The sequence below is a fragment of the Schistocerca cancellata genome, chromosome 1 (assembly GCF_023864275.1).
Source record: "Schistocerca cancellata isolate TAMUIC-IGC-003103 chromosome 1, iqSchCanc2.1, whole genome shotgun sequence".
Classification (NCBI taxonomy): Eukaryota; Metazoa; Arthropoda; class Insecta; order Orthoptera; family Acrididae; genus Schistocerca; species Schistocerca cancellata.
The window spans coordinates 1,191,826,560-1,191,853,432 of NC_064626.1; the positions used below are offsets into that span (position 1 = coordinate 1,191,826,560).

At 37.9% G+C, this 26,873-nt stretch overlaps 1 protein-coding gene across 4 annotated transcripts in view; it reads right to left on the bottom strand.

The window, feature by feature from the left end:
- Nucleotides 1-26,873, bottom strand: part of LOC126094478 (uncharacterized) — an 81,300-nt gene that overhangs the window by 16,312 nt on the left and 38,115 nt on the right. For all 4 annotated transcript variants that reach the window (XM_049908874.1, XM_049908881.1, XM_049908891.1 and 1 more), the window contains 3 exons: nucleotides 23,672-23,754; nucleotides 12,901-13,040; nucleotides 2,399-2,624 (listed from right to left, as the gene is read on the bottom strand). In XM_049908874.1, coding sequence (XP_049764831.1) covers nucleotides 2,399-2,624; nucleotides 12,901-13,040; nucleotides 23,672-23,754 — 449 coding nt within the window. The remainder of the gene's footprint in view (nucleotides 1-2,398; nucleotides 2,625-12,900; nucleotides 13,041-23,671; nucleotides 23,755-26,873) is intronic.

A 26,873-nucleotide genomic window follows, 5' to 3' on the forward strand; every position in this document is an offset into this window, starting at 1 on the left:
AGTGTTACGAATTTTGACGATTTTGGAATAGCTAAACCATTTTCTATGTTTTCTATGAATTTTAATATGTTGTCAACCTGTTTTATTTTGTGCAAGATCACAGAGTGGAATAAGATTAGGAGTGTCTCCACTCAATTATTATGGTCTAAAAATTGATTTATGCTTAATTAGACGAATACTAAATTTTGTTGATGTTTTGAGCACATGCATTTCCGCTGTTTCTTTTTTGGGACATTTTCTGAGTCTGTTTAGGTTACACGAACATCCTCAGACAATGTGGGGCACGTGTAACGCCGGAAATGCATATCCTCCTATGTCCATCTACTGCACTGCAAATTTTTTTCCTTATTTTGTTACCTGAAGATATAACATTTCTGTGTCTTTGTATATTGTAATTGTTCTACTATTTGTATATATATGCACTTATGTCGATGTATAATTGGTTTGTTTTGTGAATATTATTTGTATTTATACGCTGGGTCTGGCCTAGGGAAAACTCTACTATCGAACGAATACATCGATAGGTCGTGTGGAGAACGAAAGTGTTTAGGATCTTTGGTAGTGTTAACTCTTCCGCGTGGAGCGCGGGCTGGGCAGAGAGAGAGTCTGGCTGGGGTGGTGCAGTGGAGCAGGTGTGTTGTGTGAAGCTCCCGCGAGTTGCTGCGCTTTCGGGGTTTGGCAGCATGTAATTGTGCTTGACTTGCAATGATAGTTTCTGACATGGTGTCGCGGACGGGAAGCATTAGCTGGCGCACATCAAGAACCCGTTTCGTCTGGTGACCGTGTCGAGAAGAAGGCGCGCCAACATCCAGCTTCTGCAACAGCGACGGCCGACAATGAGTGACTGTCGCCACCTCCTCGATCGACGGCTTCAAACCTTCAATCAACCAACAAGGAAGACTGGAAGCACGTAAAGTTTTAAAACTGTATGGCAGACCTCAGCTTTTCAAACTTTTAAAATTGTTGCATCACAAAATTACAGCAACTTAGCATGAACCTTTATTGCTCATTGTCCCAATTGCATTACCAAGCAGGGTCCCTTTCTTTTCCGGAATGAACCCGAGTGTCGTTGAAATTCAAACGCCAGCATCATTCGATTTCACTGCTTTAATTTCAAAGTTCAGTTAAGGTATTCATAGCTGGCTACAATATTCAGATTACACAAGCACAAATTCAGAGTGCGAGTTTTGTTACCGTATTTTAGCTTACCTGTGACTGCAGCTCAGCTTGGTACGTACTAAATTTTACTATTGTTAATAGTTCAGAATCATTTAATTCAAGTTCAAAGTTAAATCTCTTATTTCTAAATTGCGTAGATTCAAGTAGCTTTTGAAATGATTGTTGAGGTAGTCCAAGACTAACCATATTTTACTGAATTTCGATGTGCTTCAGAAAGAAAGCTCACTATTAACTTCAGTCACTAAATTAACTTTCGATTTTCCGGTTTTATTAATTCTTTTGCTAAATTAAGTCAGAGTGTAGCGAAATTTATTACTTCTGACAAACTTCCAGTTTTCACACTACACGTGTCAACCTTCAGTTGCCACGCTTCTAGTGCTAATTATATGTGTAATAACCTTTCTTTTTCAGTTACTATACTAATTGTCCTTAGGACTGGCGACCGTAATTTCCCCCAAATCTCAATATCTAATTACCGCTAGTTAATTGTTAACGCAACGGCCGCACATTTACTTTCTTTATTAACTTTATCCCTTTTCAAAATTAATTTCCACCTGTTTCATTAGCATTTTTCCTTTCATTTAGGTGTAACCCTTTCCTCCCTCTTTACCGACAGATTAACTTCGGTGACGATTGCTTTTCCCAAATTGCCATTAGGTACACGCGGTTTAATTTTTCACTGTCATTAAGGTCGATAAGTGAGGGGGAGGTTACACACTTGCAAACCATCATTTGCACCAAAACGTTACGTCGCTAAACACAGATATGGAAGAAATAAAGGAATTTGTGACATAACTCTGCAAACTCATGTAAAGAAGATGAATGGCAATGTTACGGTTACAGCAATTTATGTTGAGAACAGGTGCTGTATGTTTACTTTTTCAATTCTAGATAGATTCTGAAACAATAATGTTTGTTCTCTTTCAAGTTTTTTGACTGCAGTGATGCAACAGTGGGTTCTTTACACATCTGTTATCTTGTCGGATAATTTATCTTGCCTTGTCCATATGTCTTAGAATTTCTACTTCACAATAAGCAAAGCACGAGCCAAAACCACAAAAACCTTTAAAAATATATTATGGATATTTTTAATTATGCTACAATGCTTACAATTATTATTAAAAGGAACATTCATTCATAAATCTGTACATGCTAATCAGAAAGCCACTAACACATTCAGGACATTATATCGCAGGCATTTTACGCAATTAAATAATACCTCGCGGCGTTGGTCCTCATTCTCACGACGTAATTTTCTAATAAGCTTCTCTGCTTCTTCTAGTTTCAGAATTAAATCCGGATCTGCAGCAGTCGTTTCTGCTTTGTTTCCTAAGGGCTTAGCACTAGATTCAACTGGATTCTGTGCATCTAGTTTTGTGTTACATTGAGTTCTATTATCTGTAGTATCAGTTTCTTCATTTTCTTTTTCACTGTCCTTGGTCTTTCTGAAATAAGATTTTATTAAGTGATACAACAGCTCCACCAGGGTATAAAATGTACACTCATATAAAACCAGACACAACATTAAAAATTTAAGGTGATACACTCTGTTGTAAATAAAGCTCAAATATCCGAGTTCTTCAATGAGTACTTCATAAATGTAGGAAAATCTGATTTAGATGTAGCAAATTATGAGCAGAAAGTAAATAGTTTGCAAGGCAATATCAGTAAATGTCTTAAAAATTGAACACAGTCTCAACAAAAGTTTTTATATTGTCATACTGCCGCCCCCCCCCCCCACCCCAAAAGAAGAAGAAGAAGAAGAAGAAGAAGAAGAAGAAGAAGGAGGAGGAGGAGGAGGACTCAGTAGCTATTACAAAATAATAGCTCACCCTCTCTCTCATAATAAACGAATTGTTTGAGGAAGGTTACTTCTGTAATCTTTTAAAATATCCAGAAGTAAAATCATTATTTAAAAAAGATTCAAAAGATCATATGTAAGTCATCACTGTTTTTATACTCCCAGTCATATCAAAAATATTTGAAAAAATTGCTACTTTACAGATTCAAAGCTTCATCACATAGTACAATGTTTCAAATAACCATTATTGTTTCCAACAAGGTAAAAGCACAATGAGTTTATTGAAAACATTATTTCATTGTTTGATAGGAAAACTGAAGTTGCAACGAATTCTGCAATCTTATAAAAGCATTTGTATCAGTAAACCATGCTCTGCTGCTTTTCAAACTCAACAGATATGAAACAAGGAACATGGCTTTGAAATGGTGTGAATCATCTGTGATGGAAAAGAAACAAAGGGTAATAGTTGCATCAATTTGAGAAGATTACGTCACAGAGTGGAAAACTGTGTCAAGCTGTTCCTCAAGGCTGAATCCTCGGGTCAATTTTATTCCTGTTTTATACACAGGACTTGCCTCTCAATATAAATACACACATCAAAAAAAAAGTTTTGCATCACCCTGGTTCCCAGAACTCCTGAAGATAGACATTGACTGTGGATATTGTATCACAGACACAGTCCCTTTGACTGTTCAGAGGTGTCACTAAACCCAACCAAAGATGTAAACAACCATGCATGTGCAGTGCCTATTAGACGGAGGGGGTCAAACAGCTAACCAATTCCAGTCATTCCACCAGGAAGGAGGTACACGGCTCGTGCTACCTATGGATTATGGCTCTGAGGAACCCTGACAGCAATGCCACCACGTTGAATAATGCTTTTCATGCAGCCACAGGACATCGTGTTATGACCCAAACTGTTCACTCCTGACATCCACGGAGAGGTCCATCTTTGCAACCACGACACCGTGCAGTGTGCCCAACAACATGCCGAATGGACTGCTCAGGATTGGCATCACATTCTCTTCACCAATGAGTGTTGCATATGTCTTCAACCAGACAATCGTCAGAGACAAGTTTGGATGCAACCCAGTCAGGCTGAACGCTTTTATAATAAACAAGTATATCTTTCAACATCACCTTTGACACTACACTGTATAATTAATCTGCGGTTTCCGATACTTTTACGATGTCTCCATTGACAGACACTATTTAATTCACAATATTGTAAAAATTCTGATAATATTTCACAGCACAGAACACTCCAGTCTCAGTGAAATTCAGGAATGAATTGGCACTGTAGCAGCCCATGTTCGATTAGTTCCAAGCAGGCCTTGACACTTCATGACCTGTTTATAAGGGTGCCCGTAAAGAAAGTATCCATTTTGCAGAAAACGTACATGTGGATTATTTCTGTTACAGGTACCATGAACAGACATCACAATGTTAACAATTGCAAAAAGAATCACAATTCTGGAACATCGTTTACGTGGTGAAACCTATGCTGGGGTCCGGAGACTGTTTGAGAGAAAGTATCGGAAGGATGCCCTAAAAGACTTGGCATTCAGATGCTCATCAACAAATTCCGGCGTACACGATCTGCAGCTGATGAGAGATGTGCTGGGGGACCACCGGTCAGCCCACAATCTGTACAGCATGTGAGGGAAGCTATCAAAAGAAGTCCAATGGCATCTATCTGCCGGCTGAGTCGTGAACTATCCGTGCTGAAATCCAGTGTGGAAAGTGCTTCACTACACCCTTAAAAAGGTGGCATATTATATGCACGTGCGTCTCCAGTTAGAGGATGAAGACCACGTGGCATGAGCAGCTATCTTTCATGGTATTTTGGAGGTTGTAGCCAAGGAGGACCTGATGAATCATGTTATGTTCAGCAACGAGGCGACATTTGATGTCTGCGGTGTCGTCAAAAAACACAATTGCTGGATCTGGGCAGAGGAGCAACCCCATGAAGGCACTGAGTGGCAAAGGGATTCTCCCAAAGTCAGTGTGGCTTGGTCTCATGAAAGATAGTATCTATGCGCCGTTTATGTTTGCTGAAAAGACAATTACCAGAACAACCTACCTGGATATGCCGCAGTTGTTCTTGGAGCCACAGTTGCAACAGGATGGTATCCTTGCCTCTGTCATATATCAACAAGATGGAGCAGCACCCCGCTATGCAAACATTGTCTGGGATAACAAAATAAAATCAAGCCTGCAGGTAGGATTGAACCCGGATCGGCTGTATGACACTCTAGCACACTATTGACTGAGCTATTTCACCTGTATACTGGAATGCTACAACTGACAGTATATGAGGTGCGTATGAGCTATGCTTACAACTTAAGAGCCCCTTTTTCTCTGGATTTTCTGGATAGTGTGCTTTAAGACTTCTACGAGCGGACACCATTGAGGTATACTATTAAACTGCGAAGTCTCATCTCGAACTGAATTTGCGAGATTGGAAAGTCCCCTCGTTAGAAATTTCAATTTAAATGCACATATAGAATAACTAGCAAATAAATTAAACAACCTTGCATTTGCAATGGAAATTTTAGCCAGTGTTATTCATATAGACACCAAGAAAGTTGCATAGTATAGCTATTTTGAAGCAGATATTAGGAATGGCATAATTTTTTGGGGAAACTCAGGAAACGTTATACAAATCTTAAAGCTGCAAAAACGAATCTTTCATAACGTGCAGTGCACAGCCAAGAGCATTGAGTCAACCATTATTTAAAGACCCAAAAGCATTAACTGTCCCCTCTCTACACAACTGTGAGGTGATTCTTTTCGTACGTAACAGAGCTAATCTATTCATAAAAAAATCATTTTGAATACTCTTACAACACAAGAATTACATAATACTTTATGCTCACCTCACATCACTTAAAATTGTATGTTTAGGCTCCTCAATATATAGCCATGAGAAAGTACAACAAAACAGTAGGGGGGGGGGGGGGGCATAATAAATATGAAGCTAAATATTCCAAAAAGCAAGTTACACAATTTTCAAAGGGTGACAGATGCTACAAGTAATTGAAGATTTCATGAACAATGAAGTGATACTTTGAGGTGGATCCTTAAAATTAAAAAAATTATGTTAGTTACAGTGGATGCAAATTCAGAAACAGTGTTAGACAGAATCTTGTATGAACTCCTCAGCAAGTAATATTGTAAATTTGACAAAATTTTAAATTAGTAAACTGTAACCCTGACATGTCTCCTGCACATCAGTATAAGACTTATGTTCTGAAATTCTGTAACCCGCGAGATGAATAAAATACATTTCACCTATTAACGCAAACCTGCAGATAAGAGAATTAGCAGTAGCAAGAATCATGATATATATATATATACTGTAAATCCGATACACCATTTTTTCATAAAATCTTTAGTAGTATGCCTTTTTTTAAAATTATGTTGAGACATTTGCATATTACTCTTTTATTCTGACATCTGACAATCTTTAAACATATAGAACAGAGATTACTGTCTAATAACACATTTATTCATATTGTCAATGAGGTATGTGATGTGTGTGCTTTGCCACTTCTTGTTTGGGATAGAATGACCTGCGAAGGATTCGATCAAGGCCACACTTGAGTGAAAACTTTTTAAAATAGCTTCTTCCTGCTCACTTAACTGTAAGAGGGGCTGCTAGGCACATTGCTTTCAGTTATTCCTAAATAATACAGATGTCACCTGGAGCACTTTGCCTGCAGTTGTCAGACTTCCTGATTGATTTTGCTCTGCTGTTATCTCAAGTTTTCTTTCCTTTGAATATGTTTGAAATGTGTCCATTGAGACTAGAGATAGAACAGTGGATAGCGAATGTCATATGTTCAATACAATGAGGACTGTGAAATATTTTGTTCTAGAGAGAGACAATAAACCAATGGTTTGCTGTCTAGAATGAAGTCATTTCTGTTCTTAAGGAATACAGTATTTGTCACAACTAGGAGAAAACATATGGTGCACAGTTTGATAAAAAAGAACATTTTAATTACAGCTGAAGAACTGCTTTCTGACAAAACCCAACAATGTAAAGCAGTTACACTTTCAGCAAATACAGTGATGTGTCGTATTGGAGATAATGTTTGTACCTTTGCCAAATTGTTACGAGATAAAGCATCTATATTGCTTGGTACTCAACAGTCGTGGTCAAATCTACAGGGATCTCTGATACTGCCCACGTCTTGTTATTTTTTAGAGGTATTAACACAGACTTCGAAGTTACTGAAGAACTAACAGAGATGATTACCTTGCTGGGTACAGACGAGCACAGAAATAGTGTGCCAAATATGCAGGTTACGTTTGAAGATTAAACTCAGAATTTGAAACCAGTGGTGTTACCAAACACTTGAAAATACACTGCACTGATTATCAATTAGAAAGCACTTTGTGCACAGTAAGTGGATATGTTCTATGTGATGAAGCCCAAATCAGAATCTGAAGCCAGTGGTGTTTATAATGGAGCAGTATCTGAAGGATCTTTGTTCAACAGTATTTTACAATACAAACCCTACTTAACAAAATTATCTATTCCATTCATTTTTCAACTGCTTCTTCAAAAGTTGCAAATCAGATGTACAATAAGGAAGTTTATAGGATAGATGGATTTTATGATAACAATTACCGTATTTACTCGAATCTAAGCCACACTCGAATCTAAGCTGCACCTGAAAAATGAGACTCGAAATTAAGGAAAAAAAATTTTTCCCGAATCTAAGCCGCACCTGAAATTTGAGACTCTAAATTCAAGGGGAGAGAAAAGTTTTAGGCCGCATCTCCAAATCGAAACAAAGTTGGTCCATTGTAATATGAAACACAATTTAGGTCGAATGAATAATGATACAGCTACAGTAGTTTGGTTCGAATCGTAACCTTAGCAGTTAAGCTTTACCAGGTAGCCATTGCTATGAGTCAGGTGCTCCGTCCCTATTTATACGGGTACCCTTCCTTTTTCACGTGCTTCGTCTGGTTTGAATTGATTGCTTATTTTCTTTGATCTGATAAGCGCCGTTTTCTTTGTTATAGGTGTTAACATCACTCTACGCTCAAAATGCATTACTGTACTGTGTCATGCATTGTTTGTCGCATTCTGATAGTGCGTGTCTATGGCCTGTCGCCGCTCGCGACATGGCTTGCTTTTGTGCGCACTACCACCACTTACAATAAAAAAAGAAGAAGAGAGGAATCGTCTCATTAGCGAAACAATGGCAAGAGACTGCTATTTGTTGTTACTTACACTGCTGCTTTCTTTGATAATGAACAACAAGAGCCAAATAATACACTGTGTATGATAGAAGATGTTCTGAACGAGAGTTTAGCGAAAATTTTTCTCCGTTTGAAAATCTTTGCAGGCGCCCTTTAGTACATTACATTCTGCACAGAAATTAGAGTCATCTTAGATTTAAAAATCTAGTCAATTGCTGTGCTTCATTTCTGACTGTATCACTATTAGGCATAAGAATAATATGATTATAAACATGACATGATATGTATATTCTTCTGCGTTTGCTGTTGTCTCACTCTAGTTTCGTAGTTTATTAGGCAGACAGGATTTAAATGAGATAGCAGCAAACACGAAACAATACATGGCAAAATGTTTATATTCATATTATTCTTATGGTGAAGAGAATACTGCATGTGATTCACAATTCATAGAAGTTCCTATTAGCAACCATCTCTTCTCACAGGTAGGAAAAAATTCAGAATGTACAGTTGGCCATATTGACAAACATCGCAAACAGTCTTGCCAGTCGGATTTTCGTAGTACATTGAAATGCTGCTACATTCGAAGATGAACAATACGGAATTAGTATTTACTTAGTTGGATAATGTATGAAAATGCAGTGGTCGAAATGCGGGCCAGAGAAAAAAAGCTCGTCTTCCACCTTTTTTTTTAAATTTATTTACTGACGCAGAGGATTTGGTGCCAGTATTTATCTTCGTGCCTACAAAGCATGCCTGTGTAGCGCTACATATATTCGACAGCAGAAGTTAGTTGTGGCGGCACCCACCAACATTTTTCAGAACTTCGCTTGCTTTGCACTCGATTCTAAGCCGCAGGCGGTTTTTTGGAATACAAAAACCGGAAAAAAAAGTGCAGCTTAGATTCGAGTAAATACGGTATTTATAATGTCATCCTTTTTCATGTTTTATGTAATTTTTGGGAACCAATTTTTATCTCTGATTGCAAAGAAGTTAATTATCAGGTAATTCCATTTGTTTCTTTCATATGCAGTTAGCATGTATCAATATTTGGTACAGAGATTCCATTTCAAAATTATGTTCAAAAATATATATAATTATATATTTCTATACTTTTTTTTGCATTCTGAGTCATTTTCTAGGTAAACATTAATGTAAGCACACAGAAAAAAAATTATTTGTTGGATTTGGAAAGAGACAGACATTAATACTGTAAAATGTATCGCTGGTACTTTGCACAAAAGAGCTGTGCTATCTTTGTATAGTTTTTTATGTAACAGAGTCTTTGTTCATCTCTTGAGGAGAATAGTTGAGTCTAGTCTTGTCAATGTTATGGAGTGGCGTTACTTTTTTTTTTTCTTCTTTTTTTTGGGAGATTACTGTGAATGTCATTTTTACCTAATTCTACAATTATTAATGAAACATGGAATTGAAACACAATGTAACTTCATACATTTGGGATTAGTGAAAATGTGAAGCAATTGTCAGAAATATTGGATCTGGAAATAAACTATGATGTCTCTAAACTGTGAATTAATATGTACACAGACACTTTACAAATTCAGACCACAAGAGCAATACCATAAGGTCATAAGGTATATTGATACTACAAGCTCAGCCACAGATACTTTGAAAAATCATGATAAGTATTTAATTGTTTTTCATTAATGCAAAAACATTTTTGAAATCAATATTTTACAATGATGTTACCCATCGCATTCTGTTCAGCATTTACAAATCAGATAGTTCTCATAAGAAATACAATGTTTCATTTAAAACATTCTAATATATTCTTGTTGACAGATCAGAGGGAACAGTATTGTTAAATGTGGGGGTCTCATGCCAGGATCCTTTGTTGTTGCAAATTAGTTTCACTGCATTTCAGAAAAAGTAATTTGCTCTAAAATGTCATTTAAAAATGATTACTGATCACATTGTTGTTGTTGTGGTCTTCAGTCCTGAGACTGGTTTGATGCAGCTCTCCATGCTACTCTATCCCGTGCAAGCTTCTTCATCTCTGAGTAACTACTGCAGCCTACATCCTTCTGAATCTGCTTAGTGTATTCATCTCTGTCTCCCTCTACGATTTTTACCTTCCACGCTGCCCTCCAATACTAAATTGGTGATCCCTTGATGCCTCAGAGCATGTCCTACCAATTGATCCATTCTTTTAGTCAGGTTGTGCCACAAATTCCTCTTCTCCCCAATTCTATTGAGTACCTCCTCAATAGTTACATGAACTACCCATCTAATCTGCAGGATTCCTCTGTAGCACCACATTTTGAAAGCTTCTTGTCTGTACAAATTGTAAATAGCCTTTCACCCCCTGTGTTTTACCCCTGCCACCTTCAGAATTTGAAAGAGGGTATTCCAGTCAACACTGTCAAAAGCTTTCTCTAAGTCTACAAATGCTAGGAAAGTAGGTTTGCCTTTTCTTAATCTATCTTCTAAGACAAGTCACATGGTCAGTATTGCCTTGTGTGTTGCAACATTCCTACGGAATCCAAACTGATCTTCCCCGAGATCGGCTTCTACCAGTTTTTCCATTCATCTGTAAAGAATTTGTGTTAGTATTTTGCTGCCATGGCTTATTAACTAATAGTTCAGTAATTTTCACACCTGATAACACCTGCTGTTTTTGGGATTGGAATTATTATATTTTTGCTGAAGTCTGAGGGTATTTCACCAATCTCCTACATCTTGCTCACCAGACTAGAGTTTTGTCATGGCTGGCTCTACCAAGGTTATCAGTAGTTCTAATGGAATGTTGTCTACTCCCGGGGCCTGTTTTTTGACTTAGGTCTTTCAGTTCTCTGTCAAATTCTTCAGACGGTATCATATCTTTCATTTCATCTTCATCTACACCCATTTCCATAATATTGTCCTCAAGTACATCGCCCTTGTATAGACCCTCTATATACTCCTTACACCTTTCCGCTTTCCCTTCTTTGCGTAAGACTGGTTTTCCATCTGCACACTTGATATTCATACAGGTGGTTCTCTTTTCTCTGAAGGTCTCTTTAATTTTCCTGTAGGCAGTAGCTATCTTACTCCTATTGATATATGCCTCTACGTCCTTACATTTGTCCTCTAGCCATCATTGCTTAGCCATTTTGCACTTCCTGTTGATCTCATTTTTGAGACGTTTGTTTCCTTCTTGCCTGCTTCATTTACTGCATTTCTATACTTTCTCCTTTCATCAATTAAATTCAATATCCCTTCTACTACTCAAGGATTTCTACCAGCCCTCATCTATTAAACTGCTTGATCCTCTGCTGCCTTTGCTATTTCATCGCTCAAAGCTACCTATTCCTTCTTCTATTGTATTGCTGTCCCCTGAATTTGCCATCTTTCCCTAATCAACAACCTCTGGTTCTTTCAGTTTATCGAAGTCCCATCTCCTTAAAATCCTTCCTTTTTGCAGTTTCTTCAATTTTAATCTTCAGTTCATAACCAATACATTGTGGTCAGAACCCACATCTGCCCCTGGAAATGTCTTACAATTTAAAACCTAGTTCCTAAATCTCTGTCTTACCATTATAAAATCTATCTGAAATTGCTCAGTGTTTCCACGCCTCTTCCACGTATACAAGTACAAGCTTTTTTCGCGAGTTGTAAACCAAGTGTTAACTATGATTAATTTATGCTCTGCACGAATATCTACCACGTGGCTTCCTCTTTCATTCCTTACCCCCAGTCCATATTCACCTACTACTTTTTCCTCTCTTCCTTTCCCTACTATCGAATTCCAGTCCATCATGACTATTAAATTTTCATCTCCCTTAACTATCTGAATAATTTTTTTTTTAATCACATCATATATTTCTTCAATCTCTTCATCATATGCAGAACAAGTTGGCATAAAAACTTTTACTACTGTGGTAGGTGTGGGCTGTGTACCTATCTTGGCTACAGTAATGTGTTCACTATGCTGTTTGTAGTAGCTTATCCGCACTCCTATTTTTTTTATTCGTTACTAAATCTACTCCTGCATTTCTCCTATTTGATTTTGTATTTATACCCCTTTATTCACCTGACCAGAAGTCTTGTTCCTCCTGCCACCGAACTTCACTAATTCACACTATATCTAACTTTAACCTATCCATTTCCCTTTTTAAATTTTCTGACATTTCACGCTCCGATACATAGAACGGAGTTTTCTTTCTCCTTATAGTGACATCCACCTGAGTAGTTCCTGCCTGGAGATCCGAATGGGAGACTATCTTACCTCCGGAATATTTTACCCAAGAGGACACCATAATCATTTAACCATACTGTAAAGCAGCATGCCCTTGGGAAAAATTACAGCTGCAGTTCCCCCTGGCTTTCAGCCGTTTGCAATACCAACACAGCAAGGGCGTTTAGGTTGATGTTAAACGGCCAGGTCAGTCAATCATCCTGATTGTTGCCCCCTTGCAACTACTGAAAAGGCTACTGCCCCTCTTCAGGAATCACATGTTTGTCCGGCCTCTCAACAGCTACACCTCCATTGTGGTTGCACCTACAGTACAGCTCTGTGTATCGCTGAGGTACGCAAGCCTCCCCAGCAACAGCAAGGTCCATGGTTCATGGGGAGGGGGGTACTGACCACATTAAAGATACAGATTCTGAGAACAGAGTACAGAGGTGTACATGAGTGCAAAAACTTAAATTTGTTTATGATAATTTTACACCAGAAGTAAGTATGAACACCTGCTACTTACTTTTGTTCTTCAATGATTCCACATAAATATGAATTCTGTGCCTTTGAATCACTTAATGCTGCTTTCAGTTCTGTAACTTCCTTCTCCAACATTTCAACCTGTAGAGGTACTGTATTGACTTGTTTTGGACTCAGGATGATCTGAAAATAAAATTACACATATTTTGGCTTGATACACTATGTTATTTAGTACAAGTCTAAACAAATGCAACAGTGTTTAATAATAATTTATGTGTAAAATGGTAGTAAAGAATGAATGGCCAAACTATTTTTGCTCCTTGCACTTGACCACCTCTCTATGAAGTGACTAATGTTTACCAATGTCATTCATTGCATATGGATTGGTAATCTGTCGACAAACTGGTTCACACATGAAAACTGTGTATCTGATCATTGTTGATAATATGGCACTTAAGCTTAATTAGTGACTGCAAGAGGAACAGTCTGGATGACTGGCTGGCTTGGCATTTTAAGTTTAATTGTGGTGATGTTATGCTGGTAGTGCAAACAGCTGCAAGCAAAGGAACATTATAGGATGACATGCAACTCTGCTGCATGATTTAATGACAACAGCTTTCTATTGTATTAAATATTATACAATACCCATTTGGATCAGACCTCTGGGCACTGGACTACTTAGGATGAAGACACAAGGAAAAACAAATCAGGGGTTTTACACATCAGAGTGTGGCCCTTAACTGTGTAGGTAAATTAGAAAATTTAAGTCTTAAGCAAGAGAGAGACAAAACCAACACATGCTAAAGCAGTAACAGTTTATATATCTACTAGCTACACAGCTGTGAATGCATGTACAACGAGAATAGAAATTATTCAATAGTTAAGGAAGACAAAAATTTAACTGAGATAAAATTTAATTTTGATGGAAAAATGGAATCCGATAGTAATGAGGGATAGAGCTCTATAGCAAGGAAGGAGTATGAGGTGGACAGGTTGGATAGTTTTGCTACATAGTGTTGTGTATGCTGCTGAAGTTTCTGAAGGGCAATTGTTTCAGTCTAGGAGATAGGGTGCAGGACTCTTGGATTGCAGAGCAGGAGAATTTTACAGCTGTATATTGAATTTACTATTTAATGATGAATATTGAATTTAATTGAAGAAAGGAGAAAATATAAAATGAACAGGCGAAGGATAATACAGATGTCTACACTACAATACTGATGAAGAGTCCAGAACAGGAATGGATAAACCATAAATGCAAAGCTGTAGAAGCATGCAAAGACTGTAGCAAAGATAAATGCCACACAAAAGAAAGTTATTAAAATCTTTGGATTAAAGATAAGCAGCATGAATACTGAAAGCTCAGGAGGCAAATCAGAACGAAGCAAAGAAAGAGGGACTGGAAAGGAAATGATATACATAGAAGGGCTACACAAAGAAAAGAAATGAAACAGTACTAATGAAAGGGATGATGGGGTTGGAGGTATGATGTGAGAAAAATTTTACAGAGCACTGAAATACCTACGTTGAATGAAGGCACCTGGCATAGATGACAGCCCTAATGTGATACTGAAGTACATGGAAGAACATATTATGACAAAACTGATCTAGTCTGATATGCAAGCTGTAAGAGACAAAAAACACCCTCGGATTTCAATAAGAATGTAATAATTCCAGATCCAAAGAAAATAAGTACCAACACATTTATTGAACTTGTTGACAAACTCTCGCCTCATAAGAAACAGACTATAATAGTAGGGGAAGTGAACACAGACTCCTTAATTATAGCACAAATTTATCTTAGATATATTGATACATTACAGTCCTATAATTACACCCACATGAAGTCAACACCAACAAGAATTACATGTGACTCACACATGTATTGACCATGTTATTACAAACTTAAGACGTGAAGACCTTGTAGTTAGAACTGTTTAGAATCACATTTCAGATCATAGGGCACTAGTCCTAGAGCTTCTTACAGACAAAGAAATAGTATCTGGTGGGGACCTATTTACCTTTGAAAGAAAGCTTGACTATCATACATTAAAGGAAACCCTGGCACATGTAAACTGGCATCAGGTAGGCCTATTTGAAATATAAGATATCAATGAAAAGTGGGACACATTTTATACAACATTAACCCATTGTCTTAATCAAATGTGCCCAGTGGTCAAAATACTAAAGAAAACTGACAGTTCCAGTAATCAAACTTCCCCCTAACATGATAAAATTAAAGGAAGATATGAAGGACTTATATATTCTTTTTAGAGACACCAAACTGCAGTACTGTGAATCTAAATACAAAGCCTGTAGAAAAACGTACAGGGAAGCACTTAAGACATTAAAAGAACAGATGTATGCTGAACAGATGAGGCAATCTAGTAATGCTACAAAAACATCTACATCTACATCTACATCTACATCCATACTCCGCAAGCCACCTCACGGTGTGTGGCGGAGGGTACCTTCAGTACCTCTATCGGTTCTCCCTTCTATTCCAGTCTCGTATTGTTCGTGGAAAGAATGTGGAGTATAGTAAATAAGGAAAGAGGAGGGAGTGACAATGCAGTGTGCAATAACATAATAATAAGTGACAATGAAAATTTGCTGAGTAACCCCACGGAAGTATGAGAGAGATTCATAGACCAGTTTAGTAAGATGAGTAGGGAGGATGTGATCGAGTCACCAGAGGTGCTAAATCCCAGTAATGGCAGTAATTCATTCTTCTTGAGGGGTGCTACAGAATTGGAAATCCTGAAAACCATTTCCAACTTAAAAACAAATACATCCAGTGGCTAGGATGACATCTCAGCAAAATTTCTGAAAGAATGTAGTAATGAATTAATAAAGCAACTACAACATTTAAAAAACAGCTCTTTCAGTAAAGGGTCATTTCCTGACCAGTTAAAAGTCACTGAAATAAGACCGGTGCATAAAAAGGGGAAAACTACAGATATACAAAATTATAGGCCTATTTCATTGACATCAATACTTAGTAAGCTGTTGGAAAGGCTACTGCTTGATCAACTTGAATCATTTTTTCTGTAACTACAATGTATTAAAAAACTTTCAGCATGGTTTCAGGAAGGGCCGGTCTACAATAACGGCTGTAGCTACATTTTCCAAGGCTTATGACTCTGTAAATCATTCTGTTCCTCTGCATAAATTAGAAACTTGTGGAGTCAGAGGAGTAGCATTAGAACTGTTAAGATCCTACCTTGCTGGCAAGAGACAATGTGTAAAACTGTATTATACAACTGGGAGACATACACAACAGTAAAATCATCTTATTGAATTCTTAACTGTGGAGTCCCTCAGGGAAGCATTATCGGGCATTTTTTTGTTTATTATGTACATCAATGACATAATAATTCCACAAAATTTAAACCTAGTAAATTACGCTGATGATACCTCCTTCACAAGTCGGGGCTCTACAAAACAGCAGTGCAAAATAATGCAGAGAACATTAGCCTCATCACAGAATATCTCACTAAAACAAATTGGCGCTAAATAAGGACAAGACAATTCTGATGGAGTTTCTACTAAATTATAAATCAAGACACGTGGGTACAGAACCAGAGCTATCAGTTGAAACAATTGATAAACAAATTCCTGGGTATTATAGTAGATGAAAATCTTACATGGAAGGAGCACATCAGCTACACTGTAAAAAAATCTCCTGCAACACCTACCTGCTGAAACACATAATAGTGCAACTTGTTTTAGGACAAATCTATTTTGGACTTATACACTCCCACCTGCAATATGGTATCAAGATTTGAGGTGGGGCACCAATGGTATATATCGATGGGGCTTTTAGAGCACAGAAAAGAGCAATTAGGATAATATCAAATATTAGTAAGTGGCAGTCCTGTAGAGAGTATTTCATGAAGTATAACACACTAACAGCATATTCATTGTATGTTCTCAGAACTATACCATTTGTAAAAGAAAATATGGAGCATAGTGCAATCGATAGTGAAATCGATAATTATAATACAAGAAAAGGAGAGAATTACCACATAAAACTTAGTAATAAAAGAGCAACAGATCATAGTCCATTTTCTGCTGGAAGACATTTTTATAACAGATTGCCAAATAATATAAAATTGTTAGAAGGAAACATATATAAGCCAAAGTAAAGCAACTCTTAATTGATAAATGTATGTAGTCCATCAAAGATTTCTAATGTTATTGTGTATATCTATCTTTACTTCAAAACTTTTTTTAATGTTCTTGTGTTTGAAACTGACTATGTCCATGAGTGTTAAGTTAGTATGGACAAATAAACCATTTATTATTATTAAATTGAAAAATCAGTTTAGTAAGTCGTCGGCGTCCTTTCCAGGATTAGGCTGTTGCCTGTTCTGAACTCACAAACAAAATCATTCCCACCTTTTTCGAGGTCTTCCAACACGTTTTTTCCCATTCGGCTTTTAGTTCAGGATCTTTTGGGGAATTCTATAATATGGCATTCTCATGAGGTGTTGTCTCCAATCTTCATGATATTTTTGAATTATTTCTTTCATGCTGGAAATATTTAATTCTGTTGTAATATCCTCATTTCTATTTCTATCCCTTCTTGTGCAGCCCTTTGCACTTCTTAGGAACCTCATCTCTGCTGCTTGAATTTTATTTTATTTATTTATTGTGGTAGCCCAACTTTTGCTTCCACAGGATAACACAGGAACTGCAATTACTGTATGGAATTTCATGATGGTTTCTACATTGTATTTTGTGGCCCATTTTCTGCTAATGGTGCCACAGACAGCTTGGAATTTGTGTATTCAAATTCAAAACTTATAGCACAGCTTAAATATGAGATTTGACACATATTCTAAAACTGAATTACCCAAAATAATTTTTGATCTGACTGGATATTTTCCTCAGAATGCCACTATTTTTGTTTTGGTGTTAGAAACTTTAAAGTTGCAGTTGTTGCAAATTACGTTCCCTGGTATACTGATCTTTGGAGGTCATTTTCATTCTTTTGAATAATAACGATGTCACCAGCAAAAAAAAGTACTGTCAAGCATTCCTCATGCATTATCTTAATTCCTTTGCTTACTTTACATTTCCATTTGCAAAGAATGAAGTCAATGTAAAAATTAAAAAGGGTAGGCGATAGTCCACACCCTCATCTAACATAATAATTATTTCTTCTAATCGATTCTTATGTGTGTGTATTATAATGCATGTAATTTTGTAAAGACATTTTACTATCTCTATTAGGTGATAAGGATGACCACATTCAGACATAATCTTCCATAGGCTATCATGGTTCACATGATCAAAGCCTTCTCAATGTTGATAAAGGCCATATGGGTTTATTTATTAAATACTCTGTGTTTTTCTATAATCTTTTCAATTACAAACACATTGTCTGTTCAATTAAGGTAGCTTTTCTGTTCTTCATAGCTTTCAAAGCCTCATTTAGTTCCTCCATAGTAACTGGATCTATTGTTTCATTGTACATACTTTCAACAGTGTTACCTTCAGTCTTTCATGTACACCACACATCTGCATGATGATTTATCCACTATTCATTGTGTATAATGTTCAGTGAGAAAGTGTCTTTTTCTTCCCTGTTGAGGGCTTTCATGACCTTGTATACACAATGTCTACCGTGTATGTCATGTTCTAAGACACTTACGAATGAGTCCCATGACTCTTTGTATGCTTTGTGCACTATTATTTTTTTCAGCATTTAATCAGTCACAATGGCAAAGTACACACACAAGTTATTTACAGATGAATGGAAATAATGGTATAAGCTGACCTCAAGGAAGATCAGTTTGGGTGCCACACAAATGTAGCAAAATACGAAAGTGTAATGACTTTCAACATTTGTATCACATGATAGGTTAAGAATGGAAAATCTACCATTCTAGAAATTTGTAGATTTAGTGAATGCTTTTGACTATGTTGACTGAACATCTTTCGAAATATTGATTGTAACAGGGCTAAAATACAGGGAGCAAAAGGTTATCTGTAACAGACATAAGACTGCAGTTATAGGAGTTGAAGGACATGAAAGAGAAGCAGTAGTTGAGAAGGGAGTGAGACAGGATTGCACATCAATACTGTTCAGTATGTTGATCGAGAATGCTGTAAAAGTGATCAAGAAATAATTTGGAAAGGTAATTAGATGGTCAGTGAGAAGAAATAAAAACTTTGAGGTTTGTTGATGACACTGCAATTTTGTTAGATATGGCAGAGAAATAGGAAGAACAATACAATGTGATGGTTAGTGTCTTGAAAGAGGTTATGAGAAAGTAAAACAGTGCCATAGAATCAAATCAGGACACGCTGATGGAAGTAGATTAGGGAATAAGACATTAGCAGTATTAAATGCTTTTGCTATTTTGGAAACAAAATAACTCACAATGGCAAAATAAAAAATAAATAAAAAATTACAAAATATATAAATTTTATGGAGTCTCTTCTTAAGGTATTTGTCTGGAGTACAGCTTCTCTCCGTTAACCCATTTCAGGATTAAGAGGAGATATAATTTCATATAAACCCAGTCTTCTAAGAAAGACACCAATGATAGTCTACAGGACAGCTATGAAAAACTAACATCTGCTTAAAGGCTTGTTAACCTAAAATGCCCCCCCATGAACCATGGACCTTGCCGTTGGTGGGGAGACTTGCGTGCCTCAGCAATACAGATAGCCGTACAATGGAGGGGTATCTGTTGAGAGGCCAGACAAACGCGTGGTTCCTGAAGAGGGGCAGCAGCCTTTTCAGTAGCTGCAAGGGCAACAGTCTGGATGATTGACTGATCTGGCCTTGTAACACTAACCAAAACAGCCTCGCTGTGCTGGTACTGCGAACGGTTGAAAGCAAGGGGAAACTACAGCTGTTATTTTTCCCGAGGGCATGCAGCTTTACTGTATGGTTAATGATGATGGCGTCCTCTTGGGTATAATATTCCGGAGGTAAAATAGTCCCCCATTCGGATCTCCGGGCGGGGACTACTCAAGAGGACGTCGTTATCAGGAGAAAGAAAACTGGCGTTCTATGGATCGGAGCATGGAATGTCAGATCCCTTAATCGGGCAGGTAGGTTAGAAAATTTAAAAAGAGAAATGGATAGGTTAAAGTTAGATATAGTGGGAATTAGTGAAGTTCGGTGGCAGGAGGAACAAGACTTCTGGTCAGGTGAATACAGGGTTATAAATACAAAGTTAAATAGGGGTAATGCAGGAGTAGGTTTAATAATGATTAAAAAAATAGGAATGTGGGTAAGCTACTACCAACAGCATAGTGAACGCATTACTGTGGCCAAGATAGACACGAAGCCCACGCCTACTACAGTAGTAAAAGTTTATATGCCAACTAGCTCTGCAGATGACGAAGAAATTGAAGAAATGTATGACGAAATAAAAGAAGTTATTCAGACAATGAAGGGACATGAACATTTAATAGTCATGGGTGACTGGAATTCGACAGTAGGAAAAGGAAGAGAAGGAAACGTAGTAGGTGAATATGGATTGGGGCTAAGAAATGAAAGAGAAAGCCGCCTGGTAGAATTTTGCGTAGAGCACAACTAAATCATAGCTAACACTTGGTTCAAGAATCATAAAAGAAGGTTGTATACATGGAAGAAGCCTGGAGATACTGACAGATTTCAGATAGATTATATAATGGTAAGACACAGATTTAGGAACCAGGTTTTAAACTGTAAGACATTTCCAGGGGCAGATGTGAAGCAGGCAAAAAGGAATACAAACGTCTCAAAAATGATATCGATAGGAAGTGCAAAATGGTTAAGCAGGGATGGCTAGAGGATAAATGTAAGGATGTAGAGGCTTATCTCACTAGGGGTAAGATAGATATTGCCTACAGGAAACTTAAAGAGACCTTTGGAGAAAAGATAACCACTTGTATGAATATTAAGAGCTCAGATGAAAACCCAGTTCTTAGCAAAGAAGGGAAAGCAGAAAGGTGGAAGGAGTATACAACGGCGATGTACTTGAGGACAATATTATGGAAAGGGAAGAGGATGTACATTAAATGGGAGATATGATATTGCGTGAAGAGTCTGACAGAGCACTGAAAGACCTAAGTCGAAACAAGGCCCCGGGAGTAGACAACATTCCATTAGAACTACTGACGGCCTTGGGAGAGCCAGTCCTGACAAAACTCTACCATCTGTTGAGCAAGATGTGTGAGACAGGCGAAATACCCTCAGACTTCAAGAAGAATATAATAATTCCAATCCCAAAGAAAGCAGGTGTTGACAGAAGTGAAAATTACCGAACTATCAGTTTAATAAGTCACGGCTGCAAAATACTAACGCGAATTCTTAACAGACGAATGGAAAGCTAGTGGAAGCCGACCTAGAGGAAGATCAGTTTGGATTCCGTAGAAATGTTGGAACACGTGAGGCGATTCTGACCTTACAACTTATCTTAGAAGAAAGATTAAGGAAAGGCAAACCTACGTTTCTAGCACTTGTAGACTTAGAGAAAGCTTTTGACAATGTTGACTGGAATACTCTCTTTCAAATTCTGAAGGGCGCAGGGGTAAAGTACAGGGAGCGAAAGGCTATTTACAATTTGTATAGAAACCAAATAGCAGTTATAAGAGTTGAGGGGCATGAAAGGGAAGCAGTGGTTGGGAAGGGAGTGAAGACAGGGTTGTAGCCTCTCCCCGATGTTATTCAATCTGTATATTGAGCAAGCAGTGAAGGAAACAAAAGAAAAATTCGGAGTAGGTATTAAAATCCATGGAGAAGAAATAAAAACTTTGAAGTTCACCGATGACATTGTAATTCTGTCAGAGACAGCAAAGGACTTGGAAGAGCAGTTGAACGGGATGGATAGTGTCTTGAAATGAGTATATAAGATGAACATCAACAAAAGCAAAACGAGGATAATGGAATGTAGTCGAATTAAGTCGGGCGATGCTGAGGGACTTAGATTAGGAAATGAGACACTTAAAGTAGTAAACGAGTTTTGCTATTTGGGGAGCAAAATAACTGATGATGGTCGAAGTAGAGAGGATATAAAATGTAGACTGGCAATGGGAAGGAAAGCGTTTCTGAAGAAGAGAAATTTGTTAACACTGAGTATAGATTTAAGTGTCAGGAAGTCGTTTCTGAAAGTATTTGTACGGAGTGTAGCCATGTATAGAAGTGTAACATGGACAATAAATAGTTTGGACAAGAAGAGAATAGAAGCTTTTGAAATGTGGTGCTACAGAAGAATGCTGAAGATTAGATGGGTAGATCACATAACTAATGAGGAGGTGTTGAATAGGATTGGGGAGAAGAGAAGTTTGTGGCACAACTTGACTAGAAGAAGGGATCAGTTGGTAGGACATGTTCTGAGGCATCAAGGGATCACCAATTTAGTATTGGAGGGCGGCGTAGAGGGTAAAACTCGTAGAGGGAGACCAAGAGATGAATACACCAAGCAGATTCAGAAGGATGTAGGTTGCAGTAGGTACTGGGAGATGAAGAAGCTTGCACAGGATAGAGTAGCATGGAGAGCTGCATCAAACCAGTCTCAGGACTGAAGACCACAACAACAACAACCTATAATGATACACACATGAAATTACACAACTTCAGAGAATTTACTGGTCTCATACAGATATGATTTTTGCATATATAGACTGAAGCAGCGACCGAAAATTTGTACCAAGGCTGGGAATCCAAACCGGATCTGCTGCTTACTAGACAGGCGCATTATCCACTGGCACAGTGGTTTGCACAATTGCACAATTCACGGCCATGGCACAAATTTTCACTCACCCCTTTATTCTATATACATAAAAATGAAATGATATAATGACAACAGATTTACTTTTATGTTCCTACTGCCTTCTTAGTACATAAAAACTTCCTGCTCCTTTTAACCACCTTTTCAATGTTCATAATACTGTCACATTAGGGTTGTGAAATGAGACACAGTATAAGTGTATTCTGTTCCACTGGACCACAAGCATAAAACAAAGTGAAAGTTTCAAATGTTTTTCTTATACTTGCTCTCACAGTTGTCAAATATTGATTAAAGGAAGTCAACGTTCCACTAATTCTATTTTAGGTGCTCAGCTTGATAGTTCAGATGTTTAATCATCATGGCTTACTACAGCAAAGAACCAGTAGATAACTCAGTGATAGATGTATTTTTAGAATTAAACACTTCAGTATTATGAATTTACTTGGCTAGGGTAGACACATTTACTGATTTTGCATTGTTTATTGAAAACTTTAGAACACAGCTTTGCTTCTTTTGATAGGTTTTATTTATATTCTTTGCTAGGAGAAATAGGTTTATTAAGTTTGCTTTGTGATTTGGGTGCCAACACGAAACATTTAGATTTCATTTTGTTTACAAATAAAAATGCCTACAAAATAATCAAGTCTTCCTGTATAATAGACAGAGGACTATGCAAAAAAGTGGAAATTCTGATGGGAAATGGCACAAGTGAGTGAGTTTTTACACCTCAAATCCCGCTTACTCCCAACACTTCACCATTTCTCTTTAAATGTGTACGCTTCCCGGTGAGCTTATGTTATGCTACGACTACAAACAAAGTACAAGGCCAGATATTTAATGTTGCGGGCGTGGACACTAATGTCAGTTGCTTTTCATGTGGCCAACTCTATGGAGCGCTCTCCCATATTAATGAAGCAAACAAGCTTTTCATTCAGTCCCTACTCATACTACTTCAAACTTCGTTTACAAGAAGGCTTCGTAAGTCAAAACAAGTAAAAAGTCTTGGGCACAGCTAGTAGTAGATAAAGCCTTATCAACAATACTAAATACAACTTTACAACGCTACATAAAACAAACCTTTGGTTTACTGTCATCCTCTGGCGAAGAAGGACTGCTCTGAATCAGTCCTCCACTACTGAAAACGAGTTGAAACTGTAGCTCTGAAACAAAAAATGAAGGAAATCAGATAAAAGATTAAACAAGACAAAAACTTAAGTACTTTTTTCATCAACAAAATTGAATGTAAGAGTTATATGGTGAGGGGGTGGGGGAGGATCAAGGGAGGGAGAGGATGGGTGGAGGGAGAGGGCCAGGGGGAGGGAGAGGGGCAATCACCTACTACTACTACTACTACTACTACTACTACTACTACTACTACCTATTGCACTGATTTTATTATTTAAATATTTATTTTTCTCAATAAATGTAAATGCAGATGAAATGGGGAACAATATTTCCTGTTGGGTCATAATGTTTTTCCATGCAAGAATGGGCTTAGCATACTCATGAACAACTGAATTACGCACACACACACACACACACACACACACACACACACGCTCACGCAGGAACATTCCTAGCAGAATCCCCCCCATCTTAATGACGTGGACCTAGAGAACCTTTAAGTATAAACTAGGAAAAGTGGCTGCCAGTGTGTGTGTGTGTGTAAAAAGCTGCAGCTGCGCCCTGTCATTCTAAACAACAAATATTTCTCCAGTTTTTATACCAATTCACTAACAATTGGCAACAAATATCACTGGATCTTATGTTACAAAAGCAAAGCTTTGGTCATGCAGCTTGAGGCTGTTGCCAGTGAGCATCGTTGTGGGTGGCTGGATGTGGGGTATGTCCAGCATGTCAGTTGTGTCCCCCGATTGCTCTTTTTCTACAGTGACCACCCCGGGTACTCCCCACATTGACCATGACCCCTCAACCATGTATGAGGGGGAGGTTGTTTCAAGCTGTGGCAGGCACTCAAAAGACTTTCCAGGAGGTCGATGAAAGAGGTCCCTCATTCACCTGATGAACTGGTTTACCTGTGGCTGACAAACCCTGAGCCAGATGCAGTCACTCACCCTATTCCACAGGAAGCCTCTCAGCCTGCAAGATCTGGGCAGTCACAGGGGGGGGGGGGGGGGGGGGGGGGGGGGTTTACTAGCTTGGGATCTCCAATTGTGACAAAGCAAGCTGGGATATTTTTACTTCACCTCTTGTTTTGCTATCTGCCTCCGTTAAATTCATTTTTTCACTTTTAACTAATTAACATTAACATAAGTGAGTATAATCTGCATTTTCATAAAAGAGAAAGGTTGACCCTCAGTTTTAAAGAATATAACACCAGATTTAATTTTGTGCTTAGTTTTACGTGTGTAATTGATTTTCCAATTCGACTAATGGTTCAAATGGCTCTAAGCACTATGGGACTTAACATCTGAGGAGGTCAACATTCCCCTACACTTAGAACTACCTAAACCTAACCAACCTAAGGACATAACACACATCCATGTCCGAGGCAAACTTCGAACTTGCGACCGTAGCAGCAGTGCGGTTCCGGACTGAAGGGCCTAGAACCGCTTGACCACAGTGGCCGGCCAATTTATTTTGACTATTCCTAGTTATTAGTTCTGTTATAGGGTGAAATCAGTAATTGTTTCATAATTTAAATTCTATTGTTGACTTATAAACAAACATAAATTCCGTAATAATTGTAAACATTTAGAAGATGAAATGCTAGTAATCTTAAAGTATCTATTCGGTTCTATTCAAAAACATGTTAGCAAAGCTAGCCCTTAATTAATTCCAAAGTAATTAACAGGTCTGTCCAAAGTATTGTTTGTGTACTTATATTTGTTGATTTCATGATTTAAACAAATAATTTGGCCTAACTCCTGTAGTAGAAGAAACTGTTAAAAAGAACCAATTTTTCATTGTAGGCAGTTAAATGAATGAAGTAAGTTTTAATTGTAATTTCTGTAAATTAAACTTCCAACAATTTGTACTTTCAGCACCTACTATTGTGAGGATATATATAAGGGCCCGATTTTTGGTCCCGACACAGTGAGCCCACGACCGAGTTTCAGACGAAAAACCTGTTTTGGTTACAACAACAATGCTTCAACTTAACTGTGAAATAAGTGTTCCACAATTATGCCATGTGTTAAAACAATGACAGTGTCTGCTCCATATGTACCTTTCTACTCTTCAAGAACTGTGAACTTCGTGGTTAGGTTTTTACTGCTTGTAGATGTTCAATAGTAAACTATTACAGCAGTATGTGGAGGTTAGCCTACAAACTAATAATGAGGCTTATGGAAAGTGAAAACAACAGTGCACTGGCCATATATAAATGTGTGTATGGGGGTTGTGAAAAGTGAAAGTAAACAACTATGAAATGCAAATGTGCACCTGTCGGCTACATCATTTACAGTAGACAATGCTGCACTTCCAACCCCTATTTTTTCAGCCAGTACGTCGACACCAAGGACAACAAACGAAGAAACAAAGAAGGCAAACATTGTCACATAATGGTAGGTACATAATGGGGGTCCTCAGGAATATGGGTGCCAAGGAAGGGAAGGAATCCCTCCCTCTCTCTCTCTCTCTCTCTCTCTCTCTCTCTCACACACACACACACACACACACACACACACACACACACACAGAGAGAGAGAGAGAGAGAGAGAGAGAGAGAGAGAGAGAGAGAGAGAGAGAGAGAGAGAGAGAGAGCGAGCCTATTTTTGACAAAGCTTATTTTGTGATAGTCTCTTTGTTGTGCCTATCTGCAACTCAGCTTCTCCACTATATGGTGAGTAGCAACTAACGTTTCTGTAGTACTGTTACATCCTGAATTTTCCACTGTTATATTTCCAGATACCTTTTCATGTCTCAATCATCTACGATCTATGAATGAAAATTTGTACCAAGACTGGGATTAGAACCGGGGTCTCTTACTGGCAGATGTGCTAACCACTACGCCACCCTGGCACAGTAGCTTTGCAGAACTGCACGAACTACCCTAGTGTGTCTCCCTGCTCAATCCAAATTCCCCTTGACACCTCAGCCCTTTGGTATTTTCCCTCAACTCTAACAGCATTGCAGGGCTCTCCAAATGTACTAGAATAGCGCCTCAGGATCAAACAAATTGGGGGAACTTGTCTGAAAACCAGGCATAGGTGCTCTAATCAAATGAAATTATTTTTAGAGAGACCTTTTCAAGTCTCATATGACTATCATCTATATATGTAGACTGAAGCGATGAATTAAGTGGTAAAGACTGCCA